This window comes from Hyperolius riggenbachi, chromosome 2 (assembly GCF_040937935.1).
Source record: "Hyperolius riggenbachi isolate aHypRig1 chromosome 2, aHypRig1.pri, whole genome shotgun sequence".
Classification (NCBI taxonomy): Eukaryota; Metazoa; Chordata; class Amphibia; order Anura; family Hyperoliidae; genus Hyperolius; species Hyperolius riggenbachi.
The window spans coordinates 323,211,873-323,225,742 of NC_090647.1; the positions used below are offsets into that span (position 1 = coordinate 323,211,873).

The 13,870-nt window shown below is 47.0% G+C and overlaps 1 protein-coding gene across 1 annotated transcript in view; it reads right to left on the minus strand.

Annotated features, from left to right (window-relative positions):
* TENT5B (terminal nucleotidyltransferase 5B) overlaps positions 1 to 5,605 on the minus strand; it is a 36,271-nt gene extending 30,666 nt beyond the window's left edge. Inside the window, exon 1 of the mRNA XM_068269238.1 lies at positions 5,079 to 5,605. Within this exon, the coding sequence (XP_068125339.1) occupies positions 5,079 to 5,270 (192 nt within the window). The 5' untranslated portion in view covers positions 5,271 to 5,605. The remainder of the gene's footprint in view (positions 1 to 5,078) is intronic.
* Between the last annotated feature and the right edge of the window lie 8,265 nt (positions 5,606 to 13,870).

Sequence of the window (13,870 nt, forward strand, 5' to 3'; positions counted from 1 at the left end):
TTACCCTCTGTCACAATTTCGCCGCTCCTCGCCGCATTAAAAGTGGTTAAAAACAGTTTTAAAAAGTTTGTTTATAAACAAACAAAATGGCCACCAAAACAGGAAGTAGGTTGATGTACAGTATGTCCACACATAGAAAATACATCCATACACAAGCAGGCTGTATACACCCTTCCTTTTGAATCTCAAGAGATCATTTGTGTGTTTCTTTCCCCCTTCATCTCTCATGCACTGAAGTGTCAGGCTGTTTCTTCCTGCAGAGTGCAGACAGCTCTGCCTGTATGTAATTCCTCAGTATGTGAAAGCCCAGCCATCTCAGAGGAGGATTTATCCAGCTTGTAAAAGATGAGAGAAGAGAGAAGCTGCCCTAATCTAAATAATACACAGGCAGTGTGCAGAGAGGGGCCTGGAGGGGGGAGTGCATAGCAGAATCACAACACTGAAGAACTTGGCAGCCTTCCAGACACAGGCTGACAAGTCTGACGAGAGAGATAAGTTGATTTATTACAGAGATGGTGATAGTAGAACGTGCTGCAGTAAGCCAAAACACATTAGAATAGCTTTTGGAACTTGTAGGATGATAAAAAACAGGATGCAATTTTTGTTACAGAGTCTCTTTAATGCCAATTTCCAAAGTCTCGGTATCCTTCCATAGCAGTTTTCACCCCCCCCCCCCCCCCCCCTGAACATCTATGCCTTGCTTACCTGCTTTTTATTGGTGATCAGTGGCAGTGCATCACTGCCTGCCTACGACCCACTTTATTATACTATGAAACCCTATAGGCCACATCCATACTTGGTACCAGAGGCGCCTATAGGCATAGGCAGTACAGGCCATTGCCTGGAGTACCATTGGTCATTGGGGGGGGGGGGGGGGGGGGGGCACCATGTTGCTGGATTAAGCCCCACATTAAACCCGGCCCCAAGGACTAAGCCCTGCCCCGTGGGTGTTCTATTTCTTGCTTCTGCTGCATATACTTAGCGTAAGTTGCAGGCAGCTGCCACCTCTGTGCATCCTTCTGTATCCCTTTGTCTCCTTGTGCCCTCTTCAGTCCCTTGTGCCATGTCTGACCCAGTTTGTCGTTCAGCCTCCCTTTGTGCCTCCTGTCTCCATGTGCCTCCTTCAGTCCCCCTTTGCCACCTCTGCCTCCTATCCCTATGTGCCTCCTTATATCCCCTTGTGCTACCTCTGCCCCCTATTCCTCCTTCAGTCCCACTCTGCCTCCTCCTGTCTCTCTTTGTGCCTCCTGTCTCCCTGTAGCTTTTTCTGTCCCCCTCTGCCTATTTCTCTCTGCCTGTGCCGCCTTACATCCCCCTCTGCCGTCTTCTGTCCCCCTATTTGTGCCTCCTGTCCCCCTATTTGCGTCAACCTTTGCGCCTCAGTCTGTCCCTATTGTGCCACCCTCTGCCCCATGTTTTGTCTCCTTCACTCCCCCTGTGCCTCCTGTCCGTTTGTGCCACCTTCTGGCCCTCATGCCATATTCTGTCCCCCTGTACCTCCCACTGCATACCTCTTATCCTCCTGTCCTTTGTGTCTCATTCTGCTCCCCATTGTCCCTCCTATTGTGCCTCATTCTGTCCCTGTGTGACTCCTGTCCTTTTGTGACTTCTGACCCTCGTGCTTCCTTCTGTCCCCCTGTCCCTCCCTATGTCCCCCGTGTGCCTTCTTCCTTACATGTATTTTTTGTTAATTTCTGGTGAAATGCTGCCACATTACAATTATTTTCATGGGGAGGCCCCACAGGTTTTCTCGCCTGGAGTGACAAAATGGCTAGAGGCACCCTTGCTCGGTACTGACAGGTGGAAAAGCCATTATGACAATCATAGTGAAACCCGCAGCTTACAAATACCAAGGGCTCAGACACTATAGGCACTTTTCAGCCATCAGAACTTTGAGAGCTTTTTAAAAAGGGCTCCCATTGACTTACATTAAAATCATGGAAGCTCAGAAAAGCACTGTCCTGGCTAGAAGTTGACTGTCAAACATTAGTTTTCACAAAGTTTGCGGCTAAACTGCTTTTAGATCTTGGTTTCAGTTTGTGTGATGTACTGAAATATAATTATAAGCACTTTATACGTTTCAAAGGCTTTTATTGACAATTACATGAGATTTATCCAAAGAGTCAGTATTTGCAGTGTTGGCCCTTTTTTTCCAGGACCTCTGCAATTCGACTGGACATGCTCTTAATCAACTTCTGGGCCAAATCCTGACTAATGTCAACCCATTCTTTCATAATCACTTCTTTGAGTTTCTCAGAATTAGTTGGTTTTGGTTTGTCCACCCTGAGGAATGACCACAAGTTCTCAATGGGATCAAGATCTGGGGAGTTTTCAGGCCATGGACCCAACATTTCAACATTTGGTCCCCGAGCCACTTATCACATTTGCCTTATGACAGTGCTTCATTGTGCTGGAAAATGTATTGTTCTTCAAACTGTTATTGGATTGAAGCAACCCCACACATGAATGGTGGCAGGTGTGAGCACATCTGCACGCACATTGAGGCAAAGACTTTTGGAAAATGGCCTGGTGTCAAGAAGGGCAGCAAAGAAGCCACTTCAATCTTTTTTTTTTTGGAGAGACCTTCTGCAGAAAATATGGTGAATGGACTGCTGAGGACTGGGGCAAAGTCATACCTCCGATGAAGCTCCTTTCCGATTGTTTGGAGCATCTGGAAAAAGGCTGGTCGGGAGAAGAAAAGATGAGTGCCATCATCAGTCCTGTATCATGCCAACAGTAAAGCATCCAGAGACCATTCATGTGTGGTGTTGCTCCTCATCCAAGGGAGAGAGCTCACTCACAATTTTGAAAAAAAAAAAAAAAAAGCCATGAATAAAGGAGGGTACCAAAACACCAACCAACAGCAACTTCTTCCAACAATCCAACAGTTTGGTGAAGAACAATGCATTTTTCAGCACGATGGAGCACTGTGTCATAAGGCAAAAGTGATAACTAAGTGGCGTGGGGACCAAACGTTGAAATTTTGGGTCCATGGCCTGGAAACTCCCCAGATCTTAATCCCATTGAAAACTTGGTCATCCCTCAAGAGGCGGGTGGACAAACCAAAACCAACTGAAAAACTCAAAGAAGTTATTATGAAAGAATGGGTTGCTATCAGGCAGGATTTGGCACAGAAGTTGATTAAAAAAAAAAAGCATGCCCAGTCGAATTGCAGGGGTCCTGAAAAAGAAGGGCCAACACTGCAAATACTGACTCTCTGCATAAATCTCATGTAATTGTCAATAAAAGCCTTTGAAACGTATGAAGTGCTTATAATCATATTTCAGTACATCACATAAACCACTGAAACAAAGATATAAAAGCAGTTTAGCAGTAAGGTTTGTAAAAACAAATATTTGACAGTCTCAAAACTTTTGGCCAGGACTGTATAGTGTGTCTGAGGGCCCGTTTCCACTTGTGTGGTGGGAATCACCGCGGAAAAAAGTTTGCATGCGGTTGTATGCAAATTTTTCATGCTTCTTTGCATACGATATCGCATGGATGACTACGCATGCAAATTTAACCATGTGAATTGTGATGGCTCTGCCGAAAAGATTTTTCTCTGCACAGAAAAATGCTCAGAAACCCTGACAAGTGGAAACAGCCTTGTCTATGCGAATCTGCATGCAGATTCGCTCTAGGGGAAACAGGCCCTGAGCCCTTTTGCAGCGAAGGGGAGAAACGATAAGAGAAAAAGCTGAAAGAGAAGGAAGATAGTTGAGTGACAAGACAATATGCTCTGTGCAGCACTGCGGAAGATGGTGGCACTATATTATTAATTATATAATCTCACCAGGATTGCACTTTTACTTAGCTTTCCTGTACGACAAGAAGACAGACACCCAGCACTAGGAAAAAGGGGAAACAAGGTGAATGAGGGAGAGCTGGTGCCCACCAAGAGTGCATCTGAGCGTTTTTCAAATCGACAGTGATTTGAAAAGCGATTGGCTAATGTTACCCTATATTGTAGTTTCTGGGGGGGCTCAGCGCACCTCTGATTGGAGGCCATTCTGAGGCGGCCTGGTGTTGCGCTGATCCACCTTTTGCGCAATTTTTAATGTTACCCTATGATGGTGTTCTCACAGCAGCGTTGTGATTTTTTTACGCTTCACAAAATTCACCCTCACAATTTGCTAGCGATTACCATTGTAATTTTGGAGTGCACTAGCCCAGAGAGAGGAGAGAGACTGAGAATAGCCTGAGAAGGAACAGAGAGCTTATCAGAATTGCAGTCCCACATCACACAGAGGCTACTTGCCTATAATTTGACTCCTGTCCCCGCCAGTCTCTCACAAGTCAGAAAGCAGCCCCCTGGAGTCTAGGGACTGTCAAAACTTTTCAACTTGTTTAACACCTTATCCACACATGCAGTCAACATAGGGGAGAGACCAGACAGATTTTTGCCCACAGACCCTCCAGGCAAGCTCTGCATCATGCAGTGTAAATTTACCAACCTGCCTGCCCTCTAATTGCACTTTTATCAGCTAGCCTAGTGTTTCACATTGCCTCCTGAGCCAGCATTTTTTACTCCTGCAAATCTGTTCAGGAGCTGTTAAACCCTGGCAAGCCACCAGAGCCTCGCAACTTGCAATGCAAGTAGAAAGCAGTCAAGTAGAAAAGTAGGAGAAAACGAACAAACTAGAGGGCCCTTATCATGGCAGCCCCAGCCCAAATGACATCACGCACATGGACTTTTTTTGCCCATGGACCCTCCAGGCAAGCTCTGCACCATGCTGTTTAAATTTACCAACTTGCCTACCCTCTAATTGAACTTTTATCAGCTAGCCTAGTGTTTCAAATTGCCTTACAACAAACTTGAATACACCAGACCCTAAAATCACTGAATGAAAGGCGGCCTGCGTGGGGAAATTGCCCCCCCCCCCCTGGTAGCTACCACATTTTTCAAGAATGATGTGTGTGTGGAATGCTGGACAGATCTAGCGGAATTAACCTTTGAGCACGTGTGTGAAAGGCAGCCATGCAGCATGGGAGGAATCGGCCCTCCTTCGCTGTCACCGCTAAGCCGCTCAGGTAGGAATGCAGATGACATGATTGCAGAGCAGCAGGAGCACACTTACCTTCACCAGGTGACGGGGCTGACAGGACAGGGTGGGGAAGTTGCCGCGTCCATGGATGGGCACCGTCTCCCCGAGGATGGCATCCAAGCGGCGGACCTGCGGCCAGGACAGCACGCTGTACCTCGGAGACTGAGGCAGGGTGTCGACCGTAGGCTGCTTGGACATGGCAGTGGCACGAAGCTTCTCTGACATTCACTTGGGAGACGTCCCGTTCCGACACCGGCGGCTGCAGACACAAGCGACACGCCCCAGTACTTCTCCTGCAATTACTCGGGGCCGACACTGACAGCAGGGCAACAGGTTCCGCAGATGACTCTTACCGCAGCGTTACCAATAGCTTTCTAAGTCAATGAAGAAAATAAAAACTTTACAATAAACCGATAGTTAAAATATTAAAAAGGTAAAAGCAAGGCGGGTGTTGCGGTGCTGCAGTATTCCGGTTGGCGCGGGTGGACAGGACCGAAGATCTTAGGCCACAGACAGTAGAAGATATTACTTCTGACACCCGGAGCACCCACTGAGATAGTCTCCCGTCAAAGCTCTTCTTATATGCGTATTATTAAATTCCTCCTGATTGGATGACAGAAGCATCACTCATTATCCTCCTCTCGCCTTCTTCTAACGATTGGCTCAGATGTGGAATGCTCAACTAGTCCCTCCTACTCTACCATGCGTCACGCAGTGCAGCAAAGCGCTACAATTGGATAGCTGCCAGCGTTCGTTCAAGCTTATTGGTTGGGTCAAAGCACCTCCCGGGGAAAGGAATCCCAGTTCTGATTGGTCGTAAGGAATGCCTGTTCATTTAAAGGGACTAGCTGACCTGTCATGGTTTCAAGAATATTTGGTAGAGAAAATGAACGTTAATATAGTACAAAAGCGTGCAGTACGCATGTGAAATGCAGTTCTATTGCAAAAGCTAAGGCTAAGCACGTGAGACGTTCTGTTGTTCAGCAGATTATATTTCCGCTCTACCGAACATTTGTAACGTTTTTCTGGAGATCTCTGGAAACGTGCGGCCGCATGGTGTATCAGTAGGGTATTGTGACTTTCAAGTGCGTTCTGTAGCAGACAGCCCTTCTTGAACATAGGTTGGATAGATATACTTATCTGCAGTTACAACATGAATACAAAATTCAGGTAGATATTTAAACTACTTGAATATTTATTATATATAATTTACAGTGCATATATTAAATAACGTAACAGCCCTCTACACAAGGTTTAGTTTTGAGCAGACAATCCAGGCACGTTAGTTAAAGAGAACCCGAGGTGTGTTTAAAGAATGTTATCTGCATACAGAGGCTGGATCTGCCTATACAGCCCAGCCTCTGTTGCTATCCCAAACCCCACTAAGGTCCCCCTGCACTCTGCAATCCCTCATAAATCACAGCCATGCTGTGAGGCTGTGTTTACATCTGTAGTGTCAGTCTCAGCTGCTCCCCCGCCTCCTGCATAGCTCCGGTCCCTGCCCCCATCCCTTTCCTCCAATCAGCAGGGAGGGAAGGGATGCAGGCGGGGACTGGAGTTCTGCAGGAGGCGGGGAGAGCAGCAGACTGACACTATAGAGATAAACACAGCCAGCTCTGACAAGCTGTTTGTCAGCAGTGTGGCTGTGATTACCAGCCTGGCGGTATGGACGAGCTCAGCTCGTCCATCACCGCCGGAGGCTGCCGCTCAGGCCCTGCTGGGCCGATTTGCATGAAATAAAGTGCAGCACACGCAGCCGGCACTTTGCCAGCCGCGTGTGCTGCCTGATCGCCGCCGCTCTGCGGCGATCCGCCGCGAGCAGCGGCGAAAGAGGGTCCCCCCAGCCGCCCGAGCCCTGCGCAGCCGGAACAAATAGTTCCGGCCAGCGCTAAGGGCTGGATCGGAGGCGGCAGACGTCAGGACGTCGGCTGACGTCGATGACGTCACTCCGCTCGTCGCTATGGCGACGATCTAAGCAAAACAAGGAAGGCCGCTCATTGCGGCCTTCCTTGTTTATTCTGGGCGCCGGAGGCGATCGGAAGAACGCCTCCAGAGCGCCATCTAGTGGGCTTTCATGCAGCCAACTTTCAGTTGGCTGCATGAAATAGTTTTTTTTTTATTAAAAAAAACCCCTCCCGCAGCCTCCCTGGCGATCTTATCAGAACGCCAGGGTGGTTAATGAGGGATTGCAGAGTGCAGGGGGACCTTAGGGGGATTTGGGATAGCAACAGAGGCTGGGCTGTATAGGCAGATCCAGCCTCTGTATGCAGATAATATTCTTCAAACCCACCTCGGATTCTCTTTAAAGGGCAAATGAAGTGATGGAGATTTGGAGGCTGCCATATTTATTTTATATTAAGCTATACCAGTTGCCTGGCTATCCTGCTGATCCTCTGCCTCTAATACTTTTAGCCATAGACCCTGAACAAGCATGTAGTAGATCAGGTGTTTCTGACATTGGGCTCTATTCTCAATCAAGACCAAGCTGCGCCTGGGGCAAGGTCAGGTTTTGGCGCCTAAAGGTCAGGTTTTGGCGCCTAAATTGCCATTCATTTTGCCGCCTTTTTAAGAATTCAACAAACTGCGCCTGGGGCAAGATACCCGCTTGCTCCCCCCTAGATCCGTCCCTGTTCTCAATGACTTCCCGCATGCGGTAAAGTCATTGGGCTCTATTCATAAAACCTTACCGCAAGTTTTCCGCTCAAAACAGCGGACTTTCCCGACCATTTAGCAAAGTGGGCATTCATAAAAGCTGTTCCCGCATGAAAATCTACAATCCCCCAGCAGAGCAAGAAATTTCCGCCTTCTCCAGTGTTTTTCTAGATTTATCTAGAAAAAAGTAACAAAATAGCCATTCATAAAGATTAGAGGAAGTGGTATGTGGACGGGAAATACCGCTTCCTCTGATTTTGCGGATTACATACAAGTGAATGGGACAGACCTCCCAGAGAGAGCAGTGCACGGAGGGACTCTGCCGGCTGAAGTGTTTCCGCATGCCTTCCAACAGCTTACCGCCAGCTTTCAGCGGGAGATCTCCGCACTTGCATCGCAGCTGGCAAGATTTTTTTGAATGACCACCCAGAAGTGTAAAATACCGCTGCGGTATTTTCCCTCCAGGAGTTTTTTCGCCACAACTTTTTTATGAATAGAGCCCAACGTGGGAAATTTGCGACCAAAACATCGCCATGTTGAGATTTACAAAATTTTCCGCATGTTGTTTCCGCATGCGGTAAATGTGCGGTAGTAATGCGGAAAAAGTTCCGCAAAAGTCTGTATTTTCGCCCCAAAAAAAACACATTCACAAAATATTTCAGACGCATTATTTCAGCGTTAATTACCAATTTTTTTTATCACCTACAAGTAGTAGGTGATATATTTCGCATCCCATTGATTTTAATGACGTCTGGAGGCTTAAGTGGTGTGCTTGGTGGACTTTGAAATTTTATTTTAAACAATTTTTCATGCGACCTTTTTACCGCATGTTTACCGCACGTTTAATGGCCGTTTCCGCACTCTTTTTACCACATGTGGAAAACATGCAGAAAATTTTAGTGAATGCAGAAAAAATGCGGAGATTACCGCTTGCGGTAATATTTTGCGGTGATTTGGCCTCTTTGAGAATAGGTCAATATTGTCAGATCTGACAAGATTAGCTGCATGCTTGTTTCTGGTGTCATTCAGACACTATTGATGCCAAATAGATCAGCAGGACTGCCATCCAACTGGTATTGTTTAAAAGGAAACCAATATGGCAGCCCCAGCATTCTTCTCACTTCAGTTGTCCTTCATTTATCAGTGTGGTTCATTTCAGCGCAGGGTGAAGCCAAAAATCTGCTCACCCTGCACCTGAACAAACTCCGGGCCCACTCTGATTACTACTGCCCCTCCGAGTTGTAGCAACTGGGGTGGGGGGGCACTTTTTTTTTTTTTTACTAATTTGTGTGGTGCCTGGCTGAAACTCCAGACGGCCAAATCAAGCATGCAGTGATGGCGCCAAAACGATTGACGCAGTGGCAGCGCTGCACTGAAATGAGCTGTCTTGAGGTGTGAGGACTGTAGGGCCTCTTTCAGACGGATGACGGAACTGCATTGCTGCCCGACAATGCAATTTGGGTGCAATTTAAATTCAGTCAAATGGTAACGGTGGTTACCACTTTTGTCAAGAGCTGACATGCGGAGGAGTTACTAAGCCATCTTACGGTAAAAGTTCTAGATGGATGGAAACAAAATTAAGAAAACTGTCCGTTCTCATAGGATAGCACCGATTCCATCAGCCTCCGTCGCCATTCGCTTTGCTTGATTGGCAGAAATTGCGTACTAAACAGCCTTCCCGAATGGACTGATGTGAACAGATCCTATTGTTTTGCATGGGATTTGTTTGTATCCATTTGGATTTGTTCCGGTCAGTTCCGATAAATTGAATGTTTTTACTTGCATTTTTTCATGCAAACTGGAAATAGAGCGCAATTTTTATGGACTGTCTATAAATTTACAGATGGCCGTCAATCCAGTTATTGTTAAAGGGCGTCTTCTACCAAGTTCAGCCAGTGGGGAAAGTGAAAGTCAGAAATCAGAGGATGGTGGCATACACCATACATTATTATCACCATATCTGACACTGGGGACTCACAGTCAATAAACCAATGCACACGTCACGTACAGACTTCATGTGTACAGAATGTGTCAGCAAACTGCAAATACTGTATAGCAACCATGTCTGTCATGGGGGAAAAGCATGACTTATCAGACGCTGAAAAATGCATAACTATGAGCAACTGGCCAAAGACAGCAGTGGTAAAGTGTACTGTGAGTGTGTGAATGGATCCTTTCAATGGTCCAAAGTAGTAACTGTAGGGCAGCATGTCATGAGCCATCACTGCATTGTGAACATTCACTCAACATGTTGGTGTATGCTGACTGGCATGTTACCACAGAGCAATGCACTGTCCACATAAACTAGAGGACTTCCAGATGTGTAAAAACGACTGTCTAGTAATCCTTATATGGAATGGGGATCCAAAGTAGGCCTCTGGTGATTGCCCCCATGCTGATGAGTGTTTAACACAAAAAAATGGTTGCAATTTGTGCAAGAGCACTGACATTGGACATTGCACATTTTGCTGGCTACCAAATTCCCCAACTAGCGCAATCAAGCACATATGGAACACCTCTACTGACCTCTACAGCTTCAGATACCTCTAGTGACCATCCAGCATCTTATTGAGTCACTACTACAGCTTCTAGCTGCTATCTGTGCTACCAGAGGCAGTTGTTCTGGATGTTAGCAAGTGTTCATATTAATGTTACTCCACTGTGTAATTTGCTTATTTTTGTATTAATGATACAGGATTGGGGAGGGGGGTTAAGATTAAATATTTACCTTTTCTGGCATCATCCCTCCAAGCAGGCGATAGCTACACCTCCCTTAGAGAATTGGCCCTGGTAAAATTTCTTTCTAAATCGCCACCTAGACTCTGGTCATGCCCATCTGCGTTACCACAGCTCGCCTGCAGCTCGGCAGCGGCTTCTTAATTGCACTACCGACCAGGGGGTAGGAGCATCACCTGTGACCTGAAGACCAGGTGAGTATTTAACCCCGCGACCCCCATCCCCCAGTTGTCTTTAAATATATCTAATAGTGTATGGGAAGTGTTAATGTCATAGCTGTATGTTAATCCAAGTTTCATATATATGCACTTAATAGATATAAGGTGACACCAATGTTTAATAAGGCCAATGTAACACAGATGATTCAGGTGAATAGAGTTACCCTTTAAAGTTAGTCTTAGATTCTTTCATTACAGACATGCTCTAGCCAAGACCTGGTACTGTGTGAGTTTTTTGTCTTCTCAGGAATTTCTAAACTGATATGGCGTGCTTGGTACGGCAACCTCCCATCGGGGGATGGTTCAAGACACACTAGTAAAGGCCTTGAAAATAACTATGGGAACAGGATACCGGAGAGATTGTGTGCTGTAGTCCAGATCAGGTGCAAGGCTGTGAGAATTCTCCGCCCTCTTGGAGTGAAAGAAGAAGACCCTTAGAGACATATATTATTATTGGACAAGTAAATTACATCGTGACCACGTAATTCGGGGTATAAGAACTGGTGCACAGCGGAAGTTGAAGCAGAAACCTTAAACTGCCTTGACCCTTTTGCTAGGCTTATCTGGGTTTCCCTCATGTATAAATGTGCTATTTTTGAATAAAGCCATAAGTTGTTTTTTCTTTGCATCTCCTGACTTATTTTTGAAATCTTGGTGTATTGGTAAGTAAGTGACTTCCACATTTTGGTCCTTCGAAGCGGGATCGACTCTGTTTCGCCTGGGATACATCTCTGAAATATGGGGGTGATGATCCCAGTCATCCCAACAAAATAAGTCCTCCAGGGTGAAAATTCCCTGTAAAAAGGGGCAAATTCTCGGAGTGGTATACCCAGACGGGACGGAGCTCGAATCCAAGAACCAGGATTTCAGGAGATGCTTTGAAGAGCGGCAGGCTTTACCTTTTTTGGTGTGTTTGTGTGTGAATGTGTGGCCGGCCACGGATTGAGCGGATTAAATTGATTGTCAACGTTGAGAGCTATCAAGCTGCATCAAAAAAGTAAGTAGATATTTGATTTTATTTGAGTACTGCATGACAATTGAGTTAGCCGGGGTATACCTGTGATCTGTAAAAAAAGCTGGCAATTTTACCAAATTGTCAGTCGTGGTATCTGCGAGGTAGAATAGATCCTCATTGACCGGATGAGGAGAAACAGCGGATACCACGCAATAGCCACAGGGCAAAAGTAATCCAGGGCAAAAGTGCAAGCCGGATCTAATCCAGGGCTACAACAGCCGGGTTGAATTCAGGGCTCAAGTGCAAGCCGGATCAAATCCAGGGCTAAAACGGCCGGGTTGAATTCGGGGCTCAAGTGCAAGCCGGATAATAGCCGTGGTTATCATCACTGATTTGCTAGGCTGGGTAGTAATTCTCGCAAAGCGCGCCCGAGTTACAGCGGCATTCAGTGAAGCGTACTATTCAGCAAGTCGGCCCCAGCACAGTATCGGTCCACTGGGGGGCAGCGGCGGCTGAGCAGTCACATCATAGGAAACAGGTCACAGGTACCCCGAAGTAGAGTTGTCAGGCAGGATGGGGCAGAATGCAACTAAAGCTCAACTTCTCCGTGCAACGGATGATGAACTTCTCATGCACCGTAAAGACCCCCGCTTGACGGAGAAATGCGAGGTCTGGCATGAGATGTTCAAATTCCCGGGCAATTTGCACCCGAAACAATGCAGGGCATTGATAAAGGCTATAGAGGAGAGAAGTAAAGGGAAATTGATTTTGCAAAATAAATATGGTTTGCAATTGGCGAGAGAATGGCGAGATGAAGCTGACAAGCGTAAGAGGGAACTGTGCTCCTTTTATTTTGGGAAGAAAGCGAGTGATTTGGAGGGTGAATATGGTCACAGTGCGACTGCGCAGGATGTTGGGAGCGAGAGTGAAAGTGAAAGTGGAGATGTGCCTGGAGCTGAGGCTGGAGAAGCACAAAGGCTGAGGCAGAGATCCCAATCCCCTCGGCGGGGTCCAGACCATAAGTCAGGACATCCAGCCCGCTCCTCAAGTACAGGAAACATCAGTGAGCCCACTAAGTCCAAACCTGTTAATAGACAAACTGAGGTGACAACGTCTGATAGACAGTTGCGGGGACGAAGAACCTCAGGAACCCGAGGCAGAGCATCCTCAGCCTCGGGCATCAAACAGGAGGTTGATCAGTTAGCTGTGACAACGGGAGATCTGAGAGTAAGTGCAAATAGTGAAGAACAGCCATCTCAGACCCCGCCAAAATATACCAACATTTACCCACCGCTTCCACACCCTCAACTTCCTTCCTATAATCCAGGCGCCATCTTTATGCACCCGATGGCAGCCATGTCACAGCTCCTGGGTTCCGCCATGTTACCATATCCATCTTCCACCACATTGCGACAGCCGGCGGTGACCATTTCAGTGCCTACTGAAAAGTGCAACCCTGAACCCGCAATGCAAATGCCTATGATAGAGCTCCCAAACGGAGCAGGGCAAACCATACATGTTTACAGACCCTGGACAGAGGACGACATGTTGAATGCAATTAAGACTATACCAAGCCCGAGAGAGGATGTGGTTGAATGCGTTAAACAACTGACTGAGTTGAGACGGAGTTTTAAGCTGACTGCCACTGAATGTGAGAGAGTTGTGAGAAGAGTCTGTGGAACTGGATGGGTGAATGTCGAGGGTAATTGGAGTGCATGGGGGCCTGGACGACTTGCGACTGACCCGCCAGTGGAGTTGGATTGGGATAGCACAACCTTAACCACTAGGTGGGATGCATTGATCCAACGAATGATAACATTTTATAAGATCACCCCAGATTTTACCAAGCTTTCTACGATTTCCCAGAAAGCAAACGAAAGCGTGGATGATCTGGTAGCACGGGTCATGGATGCTTTTGAAAAATACAGTGGGTTGCAGAAACCTGCAGTGCTTGATGGCACTACACCATGGGAACAACAGCTCAAAGCACAGATTGATAGGGCTTTAACCCTCTGGGGGATAATCCCGAGCTGAGCTCAGGGTAAGCCGCCACAGAGGATTTCTCAGGCCCTGGTGGGCCGATTTGCATAATTTTTTTTTTGTTGCACGCAGCTAGCACTTTGCTAGCTGTGTGTATATACGGATCGCTGCCGTTCCGCGCTGATTCGCCGCTACCCGCCGTGCCGCGCCGCTCTCCCCCCCAAGACCCCGTGCGCAGCCTGGCCAATCAGTGCCAGGCAGCGCTGAGGGGTGGATCGGGACTC